The 25,527-nt window shown below is 49.2% G+C and overlaps 2 protein-coding genes across 3 annotated transcripts in view; both read left to right on the top strand.

The window, feature by feature from the left end:
- Positions 1 to 7,387, top strand: part of KPNA6 (karyopherin subunit alpha 6) — a 42,016-nt gene extending 34,629 nt beyond the window's left edge. For both annotated transcript variants that reach the window (XM_073317865.1, XM_073317866.1), the window contains exon 14: positions 42 to 7,387. In XM_073317865.1, the coding sequence (XP_073173966.1) occupies positions 42 to 229 (188 nt within the window). In that variant the 3' untranslated portion in view covers positions 230 to 7,387. The remainder of the gene's footprint in view (positions 1 to 41) is intronic.
- A 4,003-nt stretch (positions 7,388 to 11,390) lies between these two features.
- Positions 11,391 to 25,239, top strand: TXLNA (taxilin alpha). The gene is made up of 11 exons (XM_073317462.1): positions 11,391 to 11,614; positions 13,128 to 13,378; positions 14,368 to 14,706; positions 16,338 to 16,429; positions 18,166 to 18,336; positions 19,236 to 19,430; positions 20,038 to 20,157; positions 20,510 to 20,584; positions 21,270 to 21,362; positions 22,000 to 22,095; positions 22,637 to 25,239. Exons 2-11 carry the CDS (start codon positions 13,162 to 13,164, stop codon positions 22,952 to 22,954), a joined length of 1,716 nt encoding a protein of 571 aa, XP_073173563.1. The 5' UTR covers positions 11,391 to 11,614; positions 13,128 to 13,161; the 3' UTR covers positions 22,955 to 25,239.
- Positions 25,240 to 25,527: the final 288 nt, after the last annotated feature.

Genomic DNA, 25,527 nt, shown 5'->3' with positions numbered 1-25,527 from the left:
TCTGATCAGTCTTGCCACATTCCATTTTTCTCTTTCCTAAGGCTTGGATAAGATAGAGTTCCTGCAGAGTCATGAGAACCAGGAAATCTACCAGAAGGCCTTTGATTTGATTGAGCACTACTTTGGAGTAGAGGATGACGACTCCAACCTGGCTCCCCAGGTAGATGAGAACCAGCAGCAATTCATCTTCCAGCAGCCTGAGGCCCCTATGGAAGGCTTCCAGCTATAATGTGTTCAGATGGGGAAGAACACCATGAACTTGCCAGAAATCAACTGGGAGCAGCCAGAGTTATAGTCCCATTTCCCCCTCCTTACAAACAGAAGGCGCAAACACCCACGCCACCCATTAGGAAACAGTTCCTCCTTCAAGAACAGCTAGAAGCAATGCTTTGCTCTCATGGAAAGAAGGGGATTTTATTTTTTACACTTTTTTTGCTGCTGCATACATGTCTTTAAAGCAGGCACCAAGGTGGAGGAAGGACACGGAGGTAACAAATTGCACCTCTTGTTTTAATTTGTGGTGATCTTTCACAAATATTGTCACTTGTTACCTCGGGTACTTAAATGAAATTTCAGTAGGGGTGGGGGGGGGGGGGAAACACAAATCAAAAGTTAAGCATTCTCTTCTCTGACAATATTAATCCTGGAAGCTAGGGTTGATCTATTTAATTTTTTTTGCACATCTTACTCTTTGTTAAAGACTCTAATCTGCCAAGAGCAAAGTTTAGCCCCTCACGTTTTCACAGCTCTCCTTCAGTGGACCGCGCCATTGGACATGGGCCAAGTTCCCCTTGAAACATACTGTAAATGGACAAAGGAGAAGTGGGGAGACTTTTCCTGGGGAAGGATTTTTTCCCTTTGTTTAAAAATATTAATTTTTTTTTTTAAAAGAACTGTTATTGGTATTTAAAAAAAAGCAACAAAACCCCAAAGATGGTAATTGTGAACAGGTGGGGGAGATGTTTTGGTGGTCTTTGAAAAGAGGAAGCACAGCTGTCATTGCACGGGCTTCGCTTGCATTGCTACTGATTGAAGTCACAGAACTGTTGAAATGGTGAAACCCATCTTCATCTTTACTTGAAAATTTGTTTCATGAAAACATGTATTAAGATTTGGATTTTTTTCTGAATGGATGGGGTGGGGGTGGATTATTTGTTATGGGGTGGGGAGGAAGGAGGGCATAGCTACACTTGACAGGAGCATTGTGTGCGGTGTTAACTCCAGTAGCAAAGGGCCTGAGTTTTCAGGATTACTTTCTGCTCACAGTTGGATCATGTACATTTTACTTCAAAAGGAAGAGTCAAAGCTCTGTATTTTTTATATATTATATATAGGTAGATATTTGTCTAATTGGGCTTCAGAGAAAAATATATATGAAATTTCTGTAATTTATGTAAATAGAATACTGTGAGGCAGGTACACCTGGAAATGATGGTCTATGAACTCACTCACTGGTTGTCCTGCTTCTTTTTCCTCTGTTTACTCACGTACTGTACAAGCAAACATAGATTTGTCTTAAACTCCTTTTCCAGATTGAGTTTAGTTAGCCAAGAGTGATATAAAACACAATAGGCTATGGAGAACCCAAACAATTTTGGGATTTGAGGGAAGGGGATGGGGAAACATGGTTCACCGAGGTGTCTAATAAACTTGCTGAGTGCATCCCCTCCCTGTTCTTGCTGTCCTAAGCAAGTGCAAGTTTTGATGCCTTTGGGACTGAGAATTTCAAGAGGGTAAGAAACAAAGCATGGTGCCAGTTGTATGAAATCAAGAAATCTAATTTCACAAGTCCTTCACATTTAAAAAAAAAAAATCGGTGCATTTGACTGGTAGCTGGCTATGGCTAGAGTGATCTCTAAATGCATAAAGTTCCTTTATCACTTGCTGCAGTTCAAGTTTGGGGTGAATTATTTAATATTAGAGAGCCTTGTGGAGCACGTGTGAAAGCTTAGTTGGTGTACTGGAGTGCTGTGCCATTGCAGGATCTTTAGAAACCTACCAGGGAACTTGGACTCCTAGCGAACACATTAAAATTGGAACCTTCATTTATCTGTGAAGAATGAAACTGAATATTGCATTTTAAAAAAATGTATTAAGGTTTGTGAGGTTACTTGACAAGCCACTTACATTAGCCCAGTGGCTCACTCACATGCCTATGGCTAGTGTGCATCCCCTCCCTCTTCTCTTTAAACAGAGGGGGGAGAAATCCTTTTGTCCATCTTCTAAAGCTTGGGTTAGCTGCTGAGAAGTCTTTTGTATTGAGACTTTTATGAAAGAAAGATTCATTGTGTAGTTCAATGTAATATGTATTGGGGTAGTTTGTTAAAGAAGAGCATGCAAATTAAAATCTCTTCTAATGAATCCTTATGCAGTTGATGGAAGATGAAGAAATAAGCAATCTGGCTTTATATTCAAATTCAAGCCTAGCCTTCTGCTTAAGGTCTCAAATACCATCAGTATGATTGCAGAGTATATTCCTGGATGCTGGGGTTAGCCTACCTACAATCTAATTGGTCCAGTCTTATTCAAGAATCTTGCTTGCCTCAAGAGATTTTATTTCCCCATTAAAAATATCCGTGAGCAACTGTGGGTTAAGTGAAGCTTCTACACATGGGTGTTCTTTCTCCTGTCTCTTTTGTGAGGCAGGCGGGGGGGTGGGGTTGCTGCTATTTTTCCTTCCACTTGTAGGCCTTTCAGCACTAGCATCAATGATGTTTCCCATGGCCATGCATACGGTACTTTAGGTTCTAGGATGTACCCTAAAGCTCAGTTGTTGCACTGACACCTTTCTCTCACCTCTTTCTGTATCTGCAAATAATCCAGCAGTGGATCTGGAAGAGAAATGGATGCTGTAGCAAACTGCTTTGCAGGGATCATTGAAATTAAAAAATGCTGTCCTGAATTGATGTATAAGCAGACACCCACTTTGTGGAGAGTAAGAAGAGAATGTGGATGGGTAAAAAGGACTGTTCTCCTGCATGGCTGTTTGGGAGACCTTCAGGGGCTGGATGTGACCACAGAATGTGGTAGCCAGGCTACCTGAAAGCCTGCAGGTGGGTTGGGCTAAATCTGCAGAATCAAGCTGTTTATCAGTAGGAAATAAGTTGTTGAATAGGAACTGTTATCAAGTGAAGGGCTTCAGAGGAACAAAATTCATATGATCAGTTTCATGGAGATGGTAAAATTCACTGTGGGATTGAACCGTTCTACAATCAATAAAACCTTATTTTAAGCTTAGGGTAAACCTATTCAGTGTCTAATTTTTTTTACCAACTAGACTCTGGATATTCATATTGTATTTGAAATTGAATCTACAGCCAAGGGAAGTTAACAACTTTGAAACCCAGAACTGGAGAAGACGTGTGTGGGACTCTGTTTCCTTCCTCCTCAGCTCTCTCTCCCATGAGGCTGTGTCTTTCTGTGATATCTGGTCAATACTGAGCCCCATCTTGCTTTTACTCTTCCAAAAAGGCTCCCTCTTTGGCAAATGAAAAGCAGTAATGTATCCCTTCCATAGACAGGTTCTATGTGGAAGGCCTTATGAGAAATGTTCCAAAGCCACCTGTGACCCAGTGGTCCCTTCACTGATGAGGGAGACATTCTTGGAGCTGCTATTCCACCAGTCAGCTATCTGAGGTGTTACATGAACCAGAGTACTATATTAGGACTGTGGTGAAGAGAAAATATCCTTCTAGGATAGAGCCTGATACCTCCATGGCTTTAGGATGGCATCTCAATAGCAAAAAGGTAACCAAAAGATCTTGATTCATCCACAATTGTAGTCTTCTGATGTAAATCACTTAAAACCCAAGGTTTTATTTGTTCTGTGCATTACCTCAGGACCATATAAAAGAAATGGAGCTCCTCACTCCATCGGAGCTTCTTCCATTCATTGCAGCATGAAGAGGCATTGGGATCGGCTTTGCAAGATCGCTTTTTTAAAATGAGACTTTTGGTCCCTGAAATGATGTGGAACTACCTAACAAACTTGTAGCAAAAGCTGCAGAGGTAGTAAGGATGGCTTTTTGTTCAGAGTGGCCCTACTATCTTCCTGCTGTGAGGAAGCTTGCTTCTTGTCCTTGATAGCAAGAGCCATTCCTACACAAAGCAGTAAACTACTGTCTAAATTACAACTCAAACCTTCCCTTAGCAACCAGAGAAACTAATACTTAAGCCCAAGCCACCTATTGAGGTATTGTTCCTTCTTGTAATTAGCTTGACATCTTTTTATAGAAAATGGGGGAATATTTGGTTTACCAAAAAAATCTTGCACCCTGCCCTTCCCTCCCCCACCCCCCAAAAAAACAAAACAAAACCAAAAAAACAAATCTTGTGAAAAGGGCATCACTTCCTGCTGTCTTCTGAATTGGAACTTTACAACTGATATTAGGGAACAAGTTTGGCTTTTGGAAAGCTGCTCTTGCAGAGTGCAGGAGAATCCATGCTGATGTCAACCTTGTTGAATTTATGCTAAGTGTCTGTAGATAAGCTCTCTCCAGAACCTCCACAAATGCTGTCCTGGGGTGTGCCACTTAGTTTTTAACAAACATTCATCCCCCCCCACCCCCGCATGTAAGCTGCTTCTATTTTTCTCAGCTCTCACAAGTGCCGTGTAGACCTACAAGAGATGTTGAAATTCAAGCATTCATCTTATGGGTCTACTTTTTATTTTGAATATTACTGTTTTGTTAAACAATCTATGGCCTTTTTTCCTATCAATATTGCACTGCATGCAGTGGTTGCACTACAGACTATGCCAACCCGTTCAGTTAACCTCAGTGCTAAGTTTGTGCTGTCAGCAACTTGGGTATCGTAAATCCCCTAGGTCTGGGGTCTATTTTGTACACTTATCTTCTCGGACCACCATCTCTTAGGTGCTCCTAAAACACTTTAGAGGCTAGTTTACTTCCTGCATACTATATTGCTCAGTAATTGTGCGCATCTAGCATACCTCCAAGTATGGCATACCCAGTGGATGCTAGCTATAAAAACTAGTTTTACCATTCTTGTCGTTTAGGGACTCCTGACTGTTGGCAGTACCTCCTCTGTATTGGTTACCTAGAGCAATAGCACTTCAACCCAGAGTGAAAGCAATATCAACTCAGAACATGTCAGGGATAATTGGAGGAAGGATCCTCAAGCAAGCATGCAATTACAGTTAACTGCTAGTGTTTGGCTTTCTCTAGTCTCTAGTACATGACCAGGGCAGATAACTGGTACAATGAAATCTCTCAAAGTATTTAGAAGAAGTTTAATCTGTGCCATTATACTGGATCCCTTCCCTCATTCTCAGATCTCTGCATGTATCATAACTTGAAGCACTCTTGGGTGTGTGTGTGTGTGGGGGGGTGTTATTCCTAGACCAGCCTCTTCAACACTACTGCATTAAACAGCACAGCCTCTTCTCTCATAAGCTGTCTTGGCATGTTCTCACAACCCAGCAGTCCAGTTAGAACTCATGAATGTTCTGACCTTTTTAAAGGGTGCAGTAAAGCTTCAACTATGACAGTGTCAAACCAAGGTGTCCCAAAGGGGCTTATAACATTGCAGTAGCAAAAAATGGAAGATCCATTGATGCAGAGGCCTTGTATAGTACTAAAAACTGATCCAAATTCTAGTGTTAAACTGGTCTAAATCCAGATGGACTTCAGCTTGGTTCTGTATTTAGCCAGGTTAGATACTTGCTAATATGTTGCAAATTACCAGTGATGTCTAAGCAAAGTACTACTTTCTCTTGACTATCAGAAAACAGAAGATTCTTAAGGCTGCCCACAGTAGGTACCATTCTGTCCTGTCATAAAAAATGTGAGGACCTTACCTCAGTGAAGTTTTGGATCTTAGCCAAACGTACAGACTAAAATCTCCATTGTCACATTTCCTAATCCATAAGCGTTGGGGCCTGTATGCCATGCTGTAAAACAGCACTAGTGCTGAGCTTGCATTCCTGACAGTCTCCTTCTGAAAACTGAATTGCATGAGACTGGTGTGGCAGACATCTCCAGATTAAGGTGATGATGGGGCTAGGAGGCTGCTAACTCATATCAGAGTGATCCCTTTGGAATTACTCATTTTAGTGCAAAGCATCCCAGGCTTCTAGTATCTCCATCAGTTAGAACATTAGAATTAGCTAGTCTAAATTTCTAGTTTTCTCCTTTGGCCCTGCGTTAATGTCATCTTTAATACCTTATCACTTCAGTTTGGGGCTAAGATTTCATCCTTTTACTGTGTGGAGCTTGAGCTACTTCAGTTGACCTAAAGCAAATAAGCTCTCTGTATTGTCTGAATTTGTTGATCAAGGGATGTATATATCCTCCTTCCATTTAAGACTTGACCTGTGCTTGGTGTCTTATAGACAGGCAGCTGTAGTCAGAACACGCAGTAGCTGCCTGCATAACAGAACTGTTGCAGTGACTTCAAAAGAGCCCTAAAGGAGGTGGAGCTCTTCATCTGAATCCTACTTTCCTTTCCTTCACTGGAGGTGCAGATCTAGTTTCTCTAGTAAACCTGAACTCCTGCTTGCCACTTACCCTTCCATATTACAGATATGGTAAACTCCTGAGTGAATAAGCCTTTTATCAGCACAGGTCTATGCAAACTCCAAAATAATCCAACTGAATATTTTTATGTTAAGAAATGACCTACAACCAGTGTCACAACTGATCAGGATTTTAAAATTAATTCTGGGGAGCACAAGAGGAGAAGAGATGGGTACAACTGTCAGACCCGGGTACAATACTGGGCTGGAGAAAAGGCTACTGGAGAGTGAATAGTGTTTTGGAAACTTTCCTCATCTGTTCTGGATCCCTCTTTGGAAACTGAAGATGTCTACCATTTTTTAGAAGCAAACTGTTAAAGGCCCTAGGAATGGCATTTAAAAGGCTTATTCTGCTGCAGTAACAGTGCTCAAAGCATTAACCCCTATGAAGCCAAACCCCCGGGGTGGAGCTGGTGCTGTGTTCTGATTTTTTTTTTTTTTTTTTTTTTTAAATCCGCTCATGTGTGGGTTGTGTTATGAAACCACTAGTGAGCATGGCACAAAGGGGAGGAATAGTATGTGACTGTTTACCCAAATCAAAAGTCTGGGAACGGGACTTCAGGATGTAGCCACATCAACAGCCAACAGTGATTCAACTTTTTTTTTTAACTTTTCGTTTATAAAAGTCAAACAACTCTGGCTATTTTTCCAATGTGTGGCCCTTTAGAGGTACATTATAGCTGTACCACGGTTGGTTGATAGGCCTTGTGAGGATATACACCTGACTCTAGTGTGGACTAGTATGATGTGTACAGATTAAAGATATTTATACACATTCAGAGTTAAAAATGTATCTAAGTTTCCAACACTGTAATAGATACAATGCAAAATAAAGAGTCTGTTCCAAAGCTGCTCTTGGTGCTCAGTCTGTCTGGATTATTTTGTGTCAAAATTTAGGGATCCTGGCAGCTGGGCTAAAGTGTACCAACAGGGTGCCCACATATGAACAGAACATCCCACTACCAAAGAGCTCACATGCCAATATACTGGTAAAATCATAGTGACTTATTTATTGGCAAACTGCAAGGAAAACTCTCCAAAAGCTTGGATGGAGGATTGCTTATAAATGTTCAATGTGTAAAAAGCTGACATGGGCAAAGGACCACTTTGCAGGGCAAGCACATCTTCTGTCTGCCAATAAATTTGAACTGTACCAGCCCAGTCCTTGCCTATTACTATATTAGGATCAGCCTGTCATGCTTATTTCACTCTTTAACCACATAGCTGGAGGAGGAAAAAGTACTAATCAAAGCAGTCTTCAAACTCTGCATTCTGTCCTTTCCACTCAGCTGGGACTGAGCATTCCTAGCTGTAGGAGACTATTTGTAGTAAGACTAAGCCCAAACTATAAAAGGTAGTACACACTACTTTAACCATCCTATATCCCAATTTTGGATGGCATGTAGGCAGCACTGTGGAAATGGAGACAGGTCCCTGCCTCAACATGCTTGCATTTTAAATTACCCAACTAATTCATTCACAGGGGCAAGGTTTAATTAAACAGCATGATGCATATATTGTAGATCATATTGGAGACTTTCATACAGGTTACCTGATCCAGCAGTAATTAATCCATGAGTGTGCTGTTACTACATGTTAACTACTGGGGCTGCAATTTTCTTCCAACCTTAGTACAGTAGAACCTCAGTTATGAACTGACCAGTCAACAACACACTATTTGGAATCAGAAGTACACAATCAGGCAGCAGCAAAAAACACATACAGCACAAGTACTGTGTTGAATGTGAACTACAAAATCTAAAAAGGAAAGTTTTTTTAAAAATTGCCAAAGTAAGGAAACTTTCTGTGCTTGTTTCACTTCTTCTGCATAGTAGTTTCAAAGCTGTATTAAGTTAGTGTTCAGTTGTAAACATTTGAAAATAACCATAATTTGTTCAGAGTTACAAACAACCTCCATTCCCAAGGTGTTCGTAACTGAGATTCTACTTTCTGTCCAGACTGATTTCTTCTTTAGACAAAATGTGGCCCTCTAAAGAAGACATCAGTGTCAGAGGGTGTTGTGAAGGCCAATACTATAACAGGGTTCAAAAGAGAGCTAGATAGATTCATGGAAGAAAGGTCCATCAATGGTTATTGTCCAGGATGGAGAGGAATGGTGGCCCTAGCCTCTGTTTGTCAGAAGCTGAGATTGGGTGACAAGCAATGTATCACTTGATAACCTGCCCGTTCTCTTTGGGGCACTTGCCATCAGCCACTGTCAGAGGACAGGATACAGGGCTTGATAAACCTTTGGTCTGACCGAGTATGGCTGTTATGTTCTCTTGGTTACCTTTGCTGAGTAAGCAGTATGTTGCAGCCCAGACCTGTTCCTGGGGATCAAGCGTACAACTCAGCCTGCCACAGTTGCAGAACCAACATGTAAAGGATGAGGAACGCAATTTCCATCTTAGCTAACATCTGTTCCATGTTTGTATGGAACAGTGCAGCTGTTCCCCAAACAGCTTAACAGCCACTCATAGAACTCAAACTTCCTTTGTATAGTAGCTAGGGCTACATGGCCTAGCCTATGTCTGTTTCCATTCAGTCATTTTCTTGACTTTATCAGTGGCACACATTTGCTCCAGACCAAGGCTACCCTTCTACCTGCAGTGCAGCTTAGGGCATTTTAATCTGCGCTGGGGTGCAGGTAAACTCTTAACATTAAGGTGGCAAAGTAGCTTCTGCCTGTCCTTTAGGATTGCCACCTTTTAAATTGCACAAAATTGAATACCTTTGCCCCAGCACCTGTCCCACCCCTTCTCTAAAGCCCAACCCCATCACTCATGCTCTCCCCCTCCCCTCACTTTTACTGGGCTTGGGTTGGGGTGTGGGAGGGGGTGCAGGCTCTGGGGTGGAGCAGGGGATGAAGGGTTTGGAGTGTAGGAGGGGGCTCAGGGCTGGGGCTTGGGGTGCAGGAGGGAGTTCCAACCTGGGGCAGGGGGTTTAGGCTCCAGCCAGGCAGCACTTACCTCAGGTGGCTCCCAATCAGTGGTGCAGCGAGACTAAGGCAGGCTGCCTGTCTGCCCTAGCTCCATGCTGCTCAAGGAAGTGGCCAGCATGTCTGGCCCCAAGGCACAGGCAGATGGCAGTGCACACTGCTCACACCACCCCTGCAGCTCCCATTGGCCGGGATTCCCGGCAACTGGGAGCTGCAGAGCCAGCGCTCAGGGCAGGGGCAGCACACAGCAAGAAGCCTGCCTGAGCCCCACTGACTTAACAGCACTGCCAAGGTCCCTTTTCGATCAGGTGTTCCAGTTGAAAACCAGATGCCTGGCACCCCTTCCTGTGCTCCACCTGTAACGCTTGTCAAACACAATCAACAAAAAAGATGCTTTTGTCACTTCCTAAAGCAAGGGGGAAAGGTTGCAGGGGAGAGGAGAACTAAACCTGCTGCTGAATTTATGGTTGAGATATTGCAGCAGCCAGGCTAGTGCATGAGGCCTCCCCTTTCCTCATAGCTCCCCACCCCAGCGTGTGTGTCTCCCTAGCCCTTCTCCTCACAGCTTCCCCCCACCCCCAGGTTAGTGCCTCCCTGTCCCCTCCTCATGGCGTCCCCTCTCCTGACGGCTCCCCGCCCCTCAGGCTAGTGCCTCCCTGCCCCCTCTCCTCACGGCTCCCCCCCCTCGGGCTAGTGCCTCCCTGCCCCCTCTCCTCACGGCTCCCCCCCCGGGCTAGTGCCTCCCTGCCCCCTCTCCTCACGGCTCCCCCCCCTCGGGCTAGTGCCTCCCTGCCCCCTCTCCTCACGGCTCCCCCCCCTCGGGCTAGTGCCTCCCTGCCCCCTCTCCTCACGGCTTCCCCCCCCGTCGGGCTAGTGCCTCCCTGCCCCCTCTCCTCATGGCTCCCCCCCCCTCGGGCTAGTGCCTCCCTGCCCCCTCTCCTCACGGCTCCCCCCCCCCCTCGGGCTAGTGCCTCCCTGCCCCCTCTCCTCACGGCTCCCCCCCCGGGCTAGTGCCTCCCTGCCCCCTCTCCTCACGGCTCCCCCCCCTCGGGCTAGTGCCTCCCTGCCCCCTCTCCTCACGGCTCCCCCCCCTCGGGCTAGTGCCTCCCTGCCCCCTCTCCTCACGGCTTCCCCCCCCGTCGGGCTAGTGCCTCCCTGCCCCCTCTCCTCACGGCTCCCCCCCCCTCGGGCTAGTGCCTCCCTGCCCCCTCTCCTCACGGCTCCCCCCCCCTCGGGCTAGTGCCTCCCTGCCCCCTCTCCTCACGGCTCCCCCCCCCCCAGGCTAGTGCCTCCCTGCCCCCTCTCCTCACGGCTCCCCCCCCTCGGGCTAGTGCCTCCCTGCCCCCTCTCCTCACGGCTTCCCCCCCCGTCGGGCTAGTGCCTCCCTGCCCCCTCTCCTCACGGCTCCCCCCCCCCCCGTCGGGCTAGTGCCTCCCTGCCCCCTCTCCTCACGGCTCCCCCCCCCCGGGCTAGTGCCTCCCTGCCCCCTCTCCTCACGGCTCCCCCCCCCGGGCTAGTGCCTCCCTGCCCCCTCTCCTCACGGCTCCCCCCCCCTCGGGCTAGTGCCTCCCTGCCCCCTCTCCTCACGGCTCCCCCCCCCCCCGGGCTAGTGCCTCCCTGCCCCCTCTCCTCACGGCTCCCCCCCCTCGGGCTAGTGCCTCCCTGCCCCCTCTCCTCACAGTTCTCTCCCCCGCCACTTAGGGCGCGAGGAGAGGGCTTCTCCTCCCGCTGCCCGCACCACTCCCCCCATACCCTTACTGGCGCGAGGCACGCCGGGAGACATACTAGCGCCCCCTGGCGCGAGGCACGCCGGGAGATGTAGTCGCACCGGCTGCCCGCCTCGAATGCCGCCGCTTCGCTGTATTTCCCGGCAGGCCCCGCGCCGCCCCGCTCGCGGATTGGCTGGCGGGCACGGCGGGTGACGACGCATGCGCTCTCTGTACCCGCTCAGAGGCCCGGGCTGGAGGCTGCAAAACCGCTTGCCCGGTCGTAGAGCTCCGCCGCGGGGACGAGGGGACGCTGAGCGCCGTGGGGACCCGTATGTAGGGGGCTCTCCAATCTGCCGGAGTGCGGCCGGCGGCCGCTACTGATTGGCTGAGGGTAGGGAGCCACGTCAGGGTACTCGGCGGTGACGTCACGCGGTACGTCGGTGATGTCATTGCAGGGTAGGGGTGACGTCCCTGCCCGCAGCCTTGGGGGCAGAGGGCGGGGCCTGGTGAGGGTGTGGGGAGCAGGGGGGCGGCATGTGTGTGTGAATGGGGCAGGGTGGGAGTGGGGCTGGGATCGCGGGGTATCTAGGGCAGCTTGGGGGGCACAGTGCAGGGGGGGCTGGCGTAGGGCGCTGGCAGGGGAAGCTGAGGCAGTGGAGCCTGTGGGCCCTGCAGAGCTGGGTGGGGCACACTGGGTAACGTAGCGATGTGTGCAGCGCGTGGGGTGCCACAGGGAGAGGGGGCATTCGTGACACGGGGGCTGTGTGCAGTGTGGGAAACCGGTGCTGCTGGGCCTGCCTGTGAGAGACGGGCCCATCGTGGGGCCGGTGCACGACTAGATGCCGCGCTTGCCTGGCCCCCATTACTTTTTAACTGCCTCCCCTGGCTTCACGTGGCTGGTTGTGCCCTGCGTTGCCCTCTGAGAAGACTTACCCGTGGGGCGCTATGCCCAAATTTGGGACAACGCTTTCCTCTCATCAGAGGTGGGATCCGAATTGTCCTGGGACAGATAAGCTGCCTGTGCTTCATCATTAGAAGTGTCTCTGAAATGGGAGACTGCAGAGTGGCTGCAGCAATTGCTTTCCCTGTCATCTGCATGGTGAATGAGAGATTGAGGGTGAGAGAGAGAGAGAGTGTATCCCTGGAGGGGCATGGAAATGGAAAGAAGGTTGAATTTGGCCTGTGTCTGTCTGTTGTGTTTCATGGAGCTGTTGATAGATCTCTTTGTTGCTGACCACCAGCTCTTCTTGGAAATTGCATGCTTTCCCTCCAGCCAAATGCACCCGTTGTTTTAATAGACGCTGGTCCCTCTTCTGCCTTGAGGATCCTGATTCAAGATTTTGGCCTCTGTCCATTGCTCCTGAGCTAGGAGGGCCTGTGTGCTTAGTAAAGGCAATGCATTCAATCCTAGAGAGAGAGGTTCTCATGTCAGCCTGCATGGGCCCCTCTAGGCTAATGCTGTGATCCATGGAACTTATTTCCTGGTGGCTTGTGGAATGAAATGTTCTGAGAGCAAAGCATGAAGTGAGGGATGGGAACTTGGGTCCATCAGAAGGCTGCAGTCTGCAGAATACAGAAGTGAGAGAACCATTTACTCCAGGGGTTTGGAGGAGCAGTTTACTCAACTGGAGGAACAGTTATCCAGACATGGAACTCTTTATGGCAAGCGGGATAGCTTGGAGATATGGGAGAAAGGATGCGTGCGCTTTCCAATAGCAGAATGGGGTTCACAAAGCTGCTGTTGAGTGAGAGGCAGCAAATGCGTCTTACAACTAGCAGTGGATGGGGAGGGTCAGTGAAGAACCTTGCTCTCCCAGTTCTGAGTGTGTCGATTCCTGTTGATTTCACCTCATAGTCAGTCTGTTGCAGGGTGGTGATTTCTGCTAAAATCTCATGAATCCTCATTTCTTACAACTAAACTCAGGTGACCTTTCTCTTTCACCAGGGTTTATTGAGACTGAGTGGGGAGAAGAGCATTGATGAAGAACCAAGGTGAGGAGAACAAAGCTGCTTTGCTGCCTGCTAGTCCTCCCAAAATGAACAGCAATCTGGTGCTACAGGAAGGAGTCTTAGCCGAGGCTGCAGCTCCCCCTGAAGCTGGGGACTCCCCAAGCCAGTCCAGGACATGCAACTCTGAGCCTTCTGCTGATGGCAATGCTGAGAGCCTGACCAGTGAGGAGCAGGATAAGAATGAGGGTGTGTTTCCATTTTGAACTGAGTGGCCATGTCTAGCTGTGGCTTTCTCTCTGGGGTGGCTGTTGTAACAAATTTCCATTCACTCACATGCAGGAAGCTTGTGGCTTTAGAAGCAGAGTCCTGGGTTTCATTTCAGGTGTGTGTAATGTCTGTATATGTGCAGTTCCAAAGTAGTAACCGTGTGTATGGGATGGTGGATACAAAGGTGTGAAGATGCATCCACCACTGGTTCTGAGCTGGCTGTATTGAATTATTTACTGTTCACCCATTGCTGTGACCTCTTGGACTTTAGAGTCAAAAAATCAAACAGACCTGCTTTACTGGGCATTATTATTAGTTGTCCCCTCACCACCACCACCCATGAGCCTATACATTTGCTCTCCTATTGGTGCTATAGAAATAACAAAAATAACCCTCCAGCTGGGGAAAGCTCTCTAGTCAAGTAAGTAGTTGGTTGAAATGAACCCTGCCATCCACACTGATGACCAGTAAATTTGGGGTCTGGTGAATGCCCAGTGGCTGCGATGACTTCATCAACTGCTGCCAATCTTCAAGAGATCAAATTGGGATTCTCAGCAGGAGGACCTTACTGACCTTAGCTGTCAGGGTGGTGCATAAGGAGAAAGGTTCTAAACCATATACTTCACTCCAGGAATGGATATTAGTAGGCTGTTCTTATGAAGGAAAACGCACGTTGAGCCTGCTCCCAATAAACGTAGTGGGAGTTTTGCCACCGACAGATGTTGGGAGCCTGGTCATGCTCCCTAGATTGGAAGGGAACTTAGCTAGAAGTGCAGCTCCACTGTCAGAGCAGCTAGTTAGAGATGCAATACCCCAGGAGAATGTATGTTGCTGAAAGTTTGCTGGCCCTGGTAGGAAGCCTTTCCACTGCTCTCTGGTTATTACACAGGGCTACAATAGAGAGGAGCTAGCAGGATAGAAATTGTTAGAGAAAGTGTCATGTGTTTGTCCTCACCTATCTCCCATAGCTTCTCATGTGGAGGAGGAGACAAAATCCTCCCAGCCTGCCACGTGTGATGTCTCTGAAGAGCTGAGCAGGCAGCTGGAGGACATCTTGAACACGTACTGTGTGGATGCCAGCCAAGAAGGTCCAGGAGATGATGGTGGGCAGAGCGAGCCCGTGGAGCCAGACGAAGCAGACAAGTGCCGGAGCGAATCCCCCAGGAACGGCGAGCAGGAGCCAGGCTGCCCTGAGATGAATGGAGAGAAGGAGGGCTCCAAGGGGACCGAAGAGTTCCGAGCCAACGACGAGTGTGGGGAGCGTGATCAGAAACGGGCCCAGGAGAAAAAGAAAGCCAAGGGTCTCGGTAGGGGTTCCTAGCTTTGGTCTGTGGCCACTCTGGGGTGGGGAACTTTCCTCCTGGGGCCTTCCATTTTCATAGTGATTTAACTGCCCTCTGCTAAAGCCACTGAAATAAGCATCCTAGCCATGCACTGCACAGCAATGTTGAAAAACGATATGGCTCCATGTGCCATAGGGATGTGAAGACATATGCCCTGTGCTGCTCAGGCACAGACCAGCCCTGAGCACTGACGAAGTCTCTGAATTCCAGGTGCACACAGTTTTGGGCAGGGCATGTACATACAGCTTTGCGCTTTGGGCCAGGCTGAGTGCACGGCTTCTAAGAACTGTCTTCCCCCACACACACTCTCGATAAAAGAAAAGGATGTAGGTGAGATCCTACAGAGACCATCAGTTATTCCTGCATTTGGGTGAGAAAGTAAATTGCCCTGTTTGATCTGCATAAGCTAGCAACAGAGGATTTCTAAATAGGGTAAGCGTGCAAAACGAGTGTGCAATTGCCTGTCTAATTTGCATCTACGTTTATTGTAATTGCATTTACAAATTAGGCATGAAATTGCACACACAGCTATGCACTAAACTTCTTTCTTCTGCTGCATTTACCGGGGGTTGGGGTGATTTAGCGGTTAAACCTGGACGTGCAAGTCCAAGACTCCCAAGTTCTATTCCCTGCTGAGCCACATGCTGACTGTGCAGCCTAGGTCAAGTTGCTTATCCAGCCATCTATATTAGTATTGATAGGACCCCCCCTGCACTGTAATATCTGAGCATCTCATTGATTTAATATACTTATTCTCATGGGATCTGTGTGCAGATGGGGAACTAAGACTGAGGCTCAGATCTTCAAAGGTATTTAGCTATAAAGCCCTGCAGCCTGACCTGAACCCTGTGGGATTTGACTGCAGGTGTCGGGTCTGGGTCAGGTGGGAAAACAACCAGACCGGCTCTGGTCGGCACTCCTCCTGCCTGGGGGTCAGCACTTGGGTGGCTGCCTGCCCTGCTCATACTGAGCACCACCATCTCGCTGCACCGTGTGCGCTGCAGACTGGTTGTGCTGAGGAGGCACAATGCACACAGGCACTTGCAGCTGCCTCCGCACTGATCCCATGGGCCTGGGGAGAAGATCCAACCCCCCAGCAGGAGACGACAGTGGTGCTGATGCAGTTTCGGGGGTGGGGAAGTGTTGGGGTCAGATTGGGAAACAACTTGACCTTCTTGGGCTTATGTCAGGTGGGCTTGGGTCTGAGTCAGGCTTAAAAATTAGGCCTGGGAAGATTTCTGTTTAGGCACCTAACTCTCATTGAAATCAGTGAGGTGCCTAAATACCTTCTGAGGACCTGGACTTAAGTAACTTTCTCAAGGTCTCACAAGAAGTCAGTGACGGAGCAGGGAATTGAACCTAGGTCTCTGGAGTCCATCCTCCCAAGGAAACAGCCCCAAATTAAATTACACACTGATGGCTTAAATTCTTGTGGAGAATCTGAGAAGTGCATCAGGGATCCTAGCTGTGGTTTTGTGTGTATTTGGAGCAGGGAATGTAGCAGCTTCTGGTTTCCACCTGGGTGTTTCCCCTTTGCCTTGTGATCCAGAGCTCTGGGTGAAAGAGCTGTTTCTGCTTTCTGTCTTGCCTTCCAGGCAAGGAGATCACTTTGCTGATGCAGACGCTGAACACACTGAGCACCCCAGAGGAGAAGCTGGCGGCACTGTGCAAGAAATACGCTGAGCTGGTCAGTTCCTAGCACTACACTTCAGGCTCTAGGGCAGGAGACGTCTCTCACGGCCGAGGGATCGAGATTGTTTGGCGACACAGGAGACAGACGTCCCTAGATTGAGGGGGACAGCCCATGCATACGCTGCAGTTATTTTCACATGAAACATGGCTTCCTAGGCTCTCTGGACACCTGGGTTCAAAAATGCAGCTAGGCCTCAGGTGGAGAGAGTTTGTTAGGCTCAGTCTGTTTTCTAGTGATCATTTAGCCGTCTCTGCACAGCAGAAGTATAAGCGAGTATAGAAGTGCCTTGGGCAGATTGGTATTGTGGGGTTTCCAAGCTCCACCCTGCTATCGATGTCAGGAGTGCTATATATGGCCATTTTAAAGACCGTCTTTCTCTGGCCTGCTAACTTGGACCGTACTCTGCACAGAGAGAGCAAAACAAGCCGGGGTAGGGCCAAAGAGCTCAAATGCAATGAACCAGCTGTGGTGTGCTCCTGAGATAGAACCGGCCCGGTATTCAGTGTCACCCTTGTGCCGTTATATCTGCTGGCAGGTCCCATTTTCCCAACACACTGCACTGAGAGGACAAAACAGTACACAGCCCAGGAAACATAGTGCTTGGGACAGAGATAAGGAGGCTCAAGGGAAGTGCATGCCAAAGGGGAGACTGACTATTCAGAAAGGCAGTACTGTCTAGTGGATGGAGTTTGGGGGGCTAAGAGCTCCTGAATTTTACTCCCAGATCTGATACTGACTCGCTGTGTGGCCTTGGGCAAGACCCTTCTTCTCTCTGTACTTCAGCTTCCCCAACTCTAGAACTGGAACAATTTACCAAGGGTCGGGGTGAATTCTACATCACTGACAATTTTTAAAACAAGATTGGGTATTCTTCTAAAAGATCTGCTCTAGGAATTATTTGGGGGAAGTTTTATGGCCTGTGCCATACAGGAGATCAGACTAGATGATCACAATGGTCCCTTCTGACCTTGGAATCTGTGAATCTAGAGCAGGGGATAATGCTACCGACCCATCTCTCATGGAGTTTGTGAGGGTTGATTAATACTTAGCATGTCCACAGCACCTTGCATGCAAGAAACCTCACAATCCCTCTACCAGGCGGGTAGCCTCATCACCATTTCACAGGTGTGGAAACTGATGCACAAAGAGGGGAAATCACTGCCCCAGAATCACTGACACAGCCACAAATGGGATCCAGAAGTCCTGACTCCCAGTTTCCCCCGCACCAAACACTAGACATCACTCCCTCTCCACAATATAAGAGCTATTGTAACACCTGAAATAAGCACATGGATATGGATTAGCTGTACAGGGAACGGCCTGACTCAGAGCCTTCCTCACAGAAATAAGTTCCAGCGGAATCCAGAGTAGCAAATGGTGCCCAAAGTGGTTCCTCTAGAGTGATGAGTCCAGGGATAGAGGTGCCCATGCCACTGAGAAAACACTGCACTCCACACCCCACCTTCATCTAACTCAAGGACAGTATTTAATGCTAGAGCCAACCCCTGGCTGTAGGAAAGGAGCTGTGCCCAGTGAGAGCCCTTGCTGGAATGGGGGCCTGTATAAGCCATGGATTTCTCCAGGCCTCATTACTGCAGTGGCTGTTTGCACTGGGATGCTATCGTTATTCTCTTGGGGGCTAGAACATTCTCACCCAGAACCCTCTCCCTGGGGTGTAGCTGGAGTCTGCTTTGCTGCATCTTTCCCTCTCTGCTTCTCCCTCCCTCCAGCTGGAAGAGCACAGGAACTCCCAGAAGCAGATGAAAATCCTTCAGAAGAAGCAGACGCAGCTAGTACAGGAGAAGGATCATCTGAGGAGTGAACATAGCAAGGCCATCCTGGCCCGCAGCAAGCTGGAGAGCTTGTGCCGCGAGCTCCAGAGACACAACCGCACCCTCAAGGCAAGAGCCTCTTCGCTTCCCACCTTGGGGGCTCTGAACATGAGAGAAAGGCACCAACGGAACGGAACTGCTTTCTCTCTCTTCCCCAGATCAGTGGTTCCCAACCTGCTAGGGTGATTGTTCCCATTTACCAGAGTAAGGGCTTGGCTGTACTAGCCATTGCCTACTGCCTGCCATTCGTTAGTGTGCTAATCTTGCACTGCTTCTTCGCTTGCATAGACAGTGAAGACTGGGGATTTGGCATGCCTAGCGAGACTGTCAGGCAGTTTAGAGCAACTGGTGCTTTGTGATGGGCTAGAGCATCTTAGATGAAGGAGTTGTGCAATGGCAGTGCCCTGGCATCCAGCACAGAGGCTCTTTGGTAAGGTGGGAAGCTGGGAGCCTGGAGTACCAGTTGCACTCTTGAGTTTTCGTAACTGGGAACCCCTGGGTAGAAAGCAGTGTCTGGCATTCAGCTGTACCCCACATGGGAGGTCAGTCTGGTCTGTGTGAGACTGTCTGAGGCCAGCCCACTTTCTGCATAGCCCTGCGTTAGATTTCACTCCATGATACTGCCCATCTCTTCCCCATCGCCAAACCTACCCAGCAGAGGACAGGACAGCTGAAATGGGCAGATCTGACTCATCTATCTTGCCTGCCTTTTGTCTCAGGTGGATGGATAGTTGGAGGGGGGGGGTTGGGGGGGCGGAAAGAGCACCAAGATGGGCTAGGGACGGGAGGGTGCAGGGCAGGGGCCACTCAAACCTCTTTCCTCTTTGGCCTAAACAATAGCACCTGTGCCCTGAAGGGCAGGGTGATCTGGGTAAGTTGCTCTGTGGGTCAACTGGTCCAAATGTTCCCTGTGCATTACGCGGGGGATTGACCTGGGTCTCTCTGTTCCTTTTCGTCTTCTCCCATAGGAGGAAGGTGTCCAGCGTGCACGGGAGGAGGAGGAGAAGCGGAAGGAAGTGACGTCCCATTTCCAGGTGACGCTGAATGACATCCAGCTGCAGATGGAGCAGCACAATGAGCGGAACTCCAAGCTGCGCCAGGAGAACATGGAGCTGGCAGAGAGGCTGAAAAAACTCATTGAGCAGTATGAGCTGCGGGAGGAGGTGGGGCACCCATCGGAGGAGAAATCCTGGGGCCTAGGAGGGATAGGGTGGGGGCTCTGCAGAGCAGATGGAATCCTGGGCTGGCTGGGAGGGGGATGTTTCCTCTTCTTTTCCTTCACATACACCCCCCACCTGCACCCGCAAGGTGATGTGGATTCCTGGAGACTGGGATGATATTAATTTATGTCATGATAACACTGAACTGCAGTGCTGTTGGCTGCACAGAGCTATTCACCCCAGACCTGCCTGATACTCCTTATCGCCATTTTACAAATGGGAAACTGAGGCATAGAGAGGTGAAGCGAGCCAGTGGCAGAGAGAGGATTAGAACCCAGGAGCCTTGTGCTCTAAGCGCCAGACTGGTGCCTCTCCCTTGCAGTCACGTGGGTTATTGGAACTGAAACCATTGAGGTCCCTCCTTCGGTAAGCCAGGTACTATGAACTAGTGGGCATGCCCCACATAGAACTCACAGGGCTCCTGGGTGGCCTGTGGACATGTCCTCCTGGGTCATATGCCCCTCTGCTCCTGTGGAATTGCTGACGCGTTATGTGGGGAGCAGAGCCTAGGTGACCATGTTAGTAACAGCCCCTGTATTTCCCCTGGCAGCATATCGATAAGGTGTTCAAACACAAGGACTTGCAGCAGCAGCTGGTGGATGCCAAGCTCCAGCAGGCCCAGGAGATGCTGAAGGAGGCAGAGGAGAGACACCAGCGGGAGAAGGACTTTGTAAGTCTCCAGCTTTGGCAACTATCTTAGCGAAACCTGTTGAACCTTTTAGTTCTCGCCTCCCTGCTAACGCTTTCCTAAGAGCAGCTGGCCTGTTGGGAGGTAAGGAATTGCCCAGCCAGATCAGGCTGTCCCAGTCCAGTATCCTCTGCAGTGGCCGTCCCCAGCAATAGAAGCCCTGGTCTGTTCTTCAGCACTGGTTGTGCTTCACTATTGGATCAGTGCCAAGCCCCTGCCTTGCAGGTGTGTCTGATTCTGACCCAGCTGGCCCTTCCCGAGCTAGGATGGACTCAAGCTCTTCCCTGGAGTCCAGTTAGCTAACTGCATTCCCATCTCCCTCCTTCTCCTCTAGCTGCTGAAAGAGGCCGTGGAGTCTCAGAGAATGTGTGAGCTGATGAAGCAGCAGGAGACCCATCTCAAGCAGCAGGTGACGTAGCACAGCCCGGGCTGTCTGGCTCTTATGGTTCCCTTCCACCTGCAAAGAGGTGGAAGGAAACCCGTTTCCCTGGGGGAGGAAGGGGGTGGTCTTCACTGGTGTGTTGGCTCCTGGTACAGCGCAGGAGGTACAATGCAGGGTGGGACCTCCCTATGCCTTGGGACCTCCTCCTTCCTCCAAGGAAGCACAGAGGTTAAAATGTTACCAGCATCTTTCTCAGTGCTGAGGTAGGTTGTTCTTTCACATGGGACAGAAAGCCTGATCCTGCGAGATGCTGAAGTCAGTGGAAGTTGAGGGCATGCACCACCTTGCAGGACTGGGCCTAAGCAAGACGGGAGGATTGTTCCCCTCTGTCTAGTCCAGGACTCTGAGCATAGCAGCTTGGTGCTACGAGTTACACCATAGAGCCCTGAACTCTACTGAATCATAGAATCATAGAATAACAGAGTTGGAAGGGACCTCTGGAGGCCATCTAGTCCAACCCCCTGCCCAGAGCAGGACCAACTGAACCACAAGGGCTTGAATCCTAAGAGTCAGCCCAGTTCTTCACAGAAATCCAGCCTCTCCCATGCTGGACGCTGAACTGGGGAGGAATGGTGAAGGGAGGCTGGAACAAGATGCTTGCTGTGCAGTGTCAAGGTACTTGGCACTGAGCTGTAATTCCCTCTCTCCCTAGCTGGCCCTCTACACAGAGAAGTTTGAGGAGTTTCAGAACACGCTTTCCAAAAGCAGTGAGGTGTTCACTACATTCAAACAGGAGATGGAAAAGGTACTGTGGCTGCCACCCCTATTGGCCAGAGAGCTGGCATGGTCCTCTCTGATGTGTTAGAGCCACTGTCTGCCACCATCCCCACTGGGTTTCCAAGCTGGTAAAGTGGCAACTCCTTGATTACGTGGAGGCCAGCTTTCACCATCCTCAGAAATTTTCCAGGAGCTGTGTACTCCTGGGAAGTAAACCAGTTGGATTCAGCAATCATTAGCAGAAGGAGCTTTCCTGTGCAATGGGGTGGGTGGAGTTGGTCTGGGGTGGGGTGGGAGAGGTTGGTCGAGGGTTAGCCGTGATTGGCAGAGCCTGCACCTGAGCCTTCCCAAAGGTTAGGGGAGTTTAGAGCTGGGTGTGGGGGTGGCTTAGTCCCAGCTCTTGTTCAGGTTTGTTGTGCCCTGGTCAGTGGGTGGTGGGTATCAGAGGCTTGGGGAGGCCTGGTCAATATTCCCTCTCAGTGAAACTGACTCCAGTGGGTGAGATGAGGCAAGGCGGAAGGGCTGCTGCACTTTCCTGGGCCGGCTGGCATCTGACCCCTTGCTCTGGGAATGTCCATGCCCCCTCGAGGGTGCTGTAGAAACTGTCCAATTGCGACGCTCTGTATCACTGTTTCTCTTTTCCTTTTATTGCTGTATTTCTGTAGATGACAAAAAAGATCAAGAAGCTGGAGAAAGAGACCACTGTGTATCGGTCTCGCTGGGAGAGCAGCAACAAGGCTCTGCTGGAGATGGCCGAGGAGGTAAGCCCCATCTGTGGTACCATGCTGCGGCAACTTGTCAGGCGTCTGGTTCAGCTTTGCATTTTGTTGGGTACACTGAGACGGGCAAATAGCCAATGGCGAATGCATCAGAGAGCAATCTAGTGGTTAGAACAGGCAACTGGGAGTAAGTACCAAGAGTCTGGTTCCTGGCTTTGCCTCTGACTCATTGTGTGATCTTGGGCAAGTCCCTTCCCCTCAGTGTACAGAGGATAACGAGACTCACCAAACTAGTGGTGAGGAAGCAAGGGTTAATGATGGTGTTTGAAAGGAAGGTGCTACCGAGATGGACAGTCACTCCCTGTCCCGCAAGGGAACAGGTAGATTGAAGAGGGTGGTGACAGCATATGAATGTTGGGTCCTTTGCTGACTGCTGATATGTTTGCCTGTGAACTTGGACTGTTTCTTCCAGGAGTTTCCCTTTCCCTCTCTTCCCCAGCCTCAGACTCTAGGTTTCTGTCTTAGCGGTAAGACTCTCAATTTCTCACCTTCACTGCTTAGGGACCGTTGACTCTTTTTGCAGAAAACCCTTCGGGATAAGGAGCTGGAAGGGCTTCAGGTGAAAATCCAGCGCCTGGAGAAGCTTTGCCGAGCCCTTCAGACCGAGCGCAATGACCTGAACAAGAAGGTGCAGGACCTGTGTGCCCATACACCCCAGGCCGAAGCAGACACGCTGGAACCCCTAAAGGACCCATCTCAAGACAGCTCTGGTGAGCCAGCACTAGGGGGTGCTGTAGCGCAGCAGTGCCCCAGGGAGGATTGTCTTCGCTCAGCAAAGCCAATGCACTGCACAGAACCTGCGGAGAACCCCGGAGAACTGAGCATAGGAGCTTTGGGTTAGGTTGGGACTGAGGAATGCTCTCGCTGTGCTGACTAAGCAGGTGGAGACAGGGGAAGGGATAGTAACATATGAATGGTTCCACAGACTGATCTAATGTCCTTTCCTTAGTCCCAAGACTGGGGACTTTGAGATTTTCCAGTTTAGGCTTTTGGAGATTTTTTTTTTTTTAATATATACATATATATATATGATATATAAAACAATGTGCAGGGCAACATACACTTTTATATATGGATATATATAAACTAGATTGACCCACTTTCCTGCGTGTGCGTGGATATCTAATACACGAATTTTCAACTGATTGGCCCTTTTGCTAAAAGACCTTGTTAGTGGTGGGCTGTGATGCCCTTTTAAAAGCTAGTGCAGCACAGGGGGCCAGATGGGTGAACCGTCTCCAGTCTCTCCCGCCAGCTCATAGCATCCAAACAACTGGAAATGTCACGAGCGCGGTCTGCAGCCGTCCTGCTTTCAACGTGACTTTAAAGCAGAGAGTGGAAATGGGGAGAATTTGAAGCATTTCCCAGCCTTGGATGCTCCTTTTTCTCTTCCTGGTTTAAAACCGACCTGCCTGAAGGCAGGCTGCTGGGGTGTGCTGGCTTATTTTTTCCTGGTTAGCACTTTCTCTTTCCCTTAGAAGAAGGAGGGAAGAGGCTGTTTTACTTTGTCATACAGTCCATGTACTGTATGGGAGCAAAAGGAAATGGAGAAACAGTGTGGGGTCTTGGACACATCAGAAAGCCCCCTAGCAGCCGTCCCTCTGGGCTCTTGATATTTCCAGAACCTGCTGATGTCTCAATAGCCTTATAATTCACAGTTGCCTCTACGCTATACGCACACATGTACAAGTGTATTAAAGAGTTAATCCAAAGGTCTTCTTCCTACTTGTTTTGCACATGAATACCGTGAGGGGGTGAGGAGGTCCTCCAGGTTATTGTCTAGATCCCTTTCCTGTGGAAGGGCCTCTGTGCTGCCCCACGGTAGGTGTTTACAAAGCAGTGGTTCCAGAAAGACAAAACCTCAGCTTTGTCCTTGGCTGAATAGTTGGGACCATGAGCAACGTGCTCTAGGCTCAGCCCCTGAGAAGGGAGCCATGTCCACATGGATAGTCTACTGGCTGTGATGTGCCGCTGCTCCAGTGCTCTGGCAGGCTCCTTTTGACTTTGTCGTAACAGCACCTCATTCACAAGTACCCTTCCCCAGTAACGTACCCATCTGACCGTCTTCCTGGCTGACAGCTGCTCTGCAGGGAAAGATTGCTGAGAGAAATGGATGCATGCAATCTCTCCCTTCAGCAGAGTGTGAGAGCAGCGCACCATTTCTCCATCCTGTCAGTCCCATGAGATGGGGAATCTGCTGCTTTAACCGGTCCTTATGGGGGCAAAATCCCACCGACTTCAGTTTGGGAGTCTTGCCTGAGCAAAGACTTCTGGGATTGGCCCTCAGATAACCATTTCTCTAAACTCCTCCACTCATGTAAATCTCCCCAATCCTCTGCTAGTTTTGAAGCAGGCCTCACTAAAACTTTAGTTCACAATATACTTTTATTTTCAGTACCATCCCCCTTTGATTAAAACCAAACATGATCAGCTCAAGTAAATTTCAGTCACTCTCCACTCTTTTATCTTTCTTAGACTGGAGCCGTTTGGTGGGGAACTTTAATTTTTCTTCCCACTGTTTCTCTTCTGGCAACACTGCTAAGCAGCTTATCTCTAGGCAGCTGCACAGGGCCCTTGTAAACCATCTACAGTGCTGTTTTTGGGATCAGCCAGCAGAAGGTGCTACTGTACACTCATCCTGTCTCCACTTGAAGTTCAAACGGTATTGAACCAGTAAGACTTTTCTGGTTAATGAATTAAGTCTCTAGTGGAGACAGGACCTAACAAGCTGGAATCTTTCTGGTCATCACAGAGCAGGAGGTCTTAGCCTGCTGATTAGCCTGGGTCTCTCTTTAAAGTCAGTGGAACGTACTCAATGGAGCTTGGCTTTGGTTTTGTCTTCTGGCCCCATTGCCTGAAGTATCACTACTGTCAGCTCAGGGAAGTCTCTCTCTGCCTCTCAATGCAAACTGGGACTTACTGAGCAAGAGAATGTATTTACGACCTGATGGGACCACGCCTCGCTTTTGGAAGGTTAGTTAAGGTGAAGGGCTGCAGCCTGTATCCGGACTTTCCTCAGCTCCTGCTGTTTAGAAATCCACAAACTCTTTTTGCGATGGTGCAGATAACCTGTGTGTAGGATCTGTTGTATGTATCTTCATATCCAATAGAAATGCACATAAACTACTTGCTGGTGTGTCTGTATTCTTTCCCCCTACACCATACACAGCGAGCCAAGTTTTCTGTATCTTTCTCGAGAGAATGATGTTCTTTTCCTATATCCTAATTACAGCCTTCATCCACCATGGAGCATACGTAAAATATTTGCAAGTAACCAGGGAGAGCAGGAAATGCTTGGCATGGAGAGGGTCAGGGCTCTGATACCGGTGCGTCACTAGATCCGAGAGCTGTTTGTGGGGTTCCTCCATAGCAGGGCCCTCCTTTGGGTGTTAGGAGGAAGTATTGATGAGCTGG

The sequence above is a fragment of the Lepidochelys kempii genome, chromosome 19 (assembly GCF_965140285.1).
Source record: "Lepidochelys kempii isolate rLepKem1 chromosome 19, rLepKem1.hap1, whole genome shotgun sequence".
NCBI classification, from domain to species: Eukaryota; Metazoa; Chordata; order Testudines; family Cheloniidae; genus Lepidochelys; species Lepidochelys kempii.
Note: the sequence above shows the minus strand (reverse complement) of the source record. Positions and strands in the feature narration are given on the sequence as shown.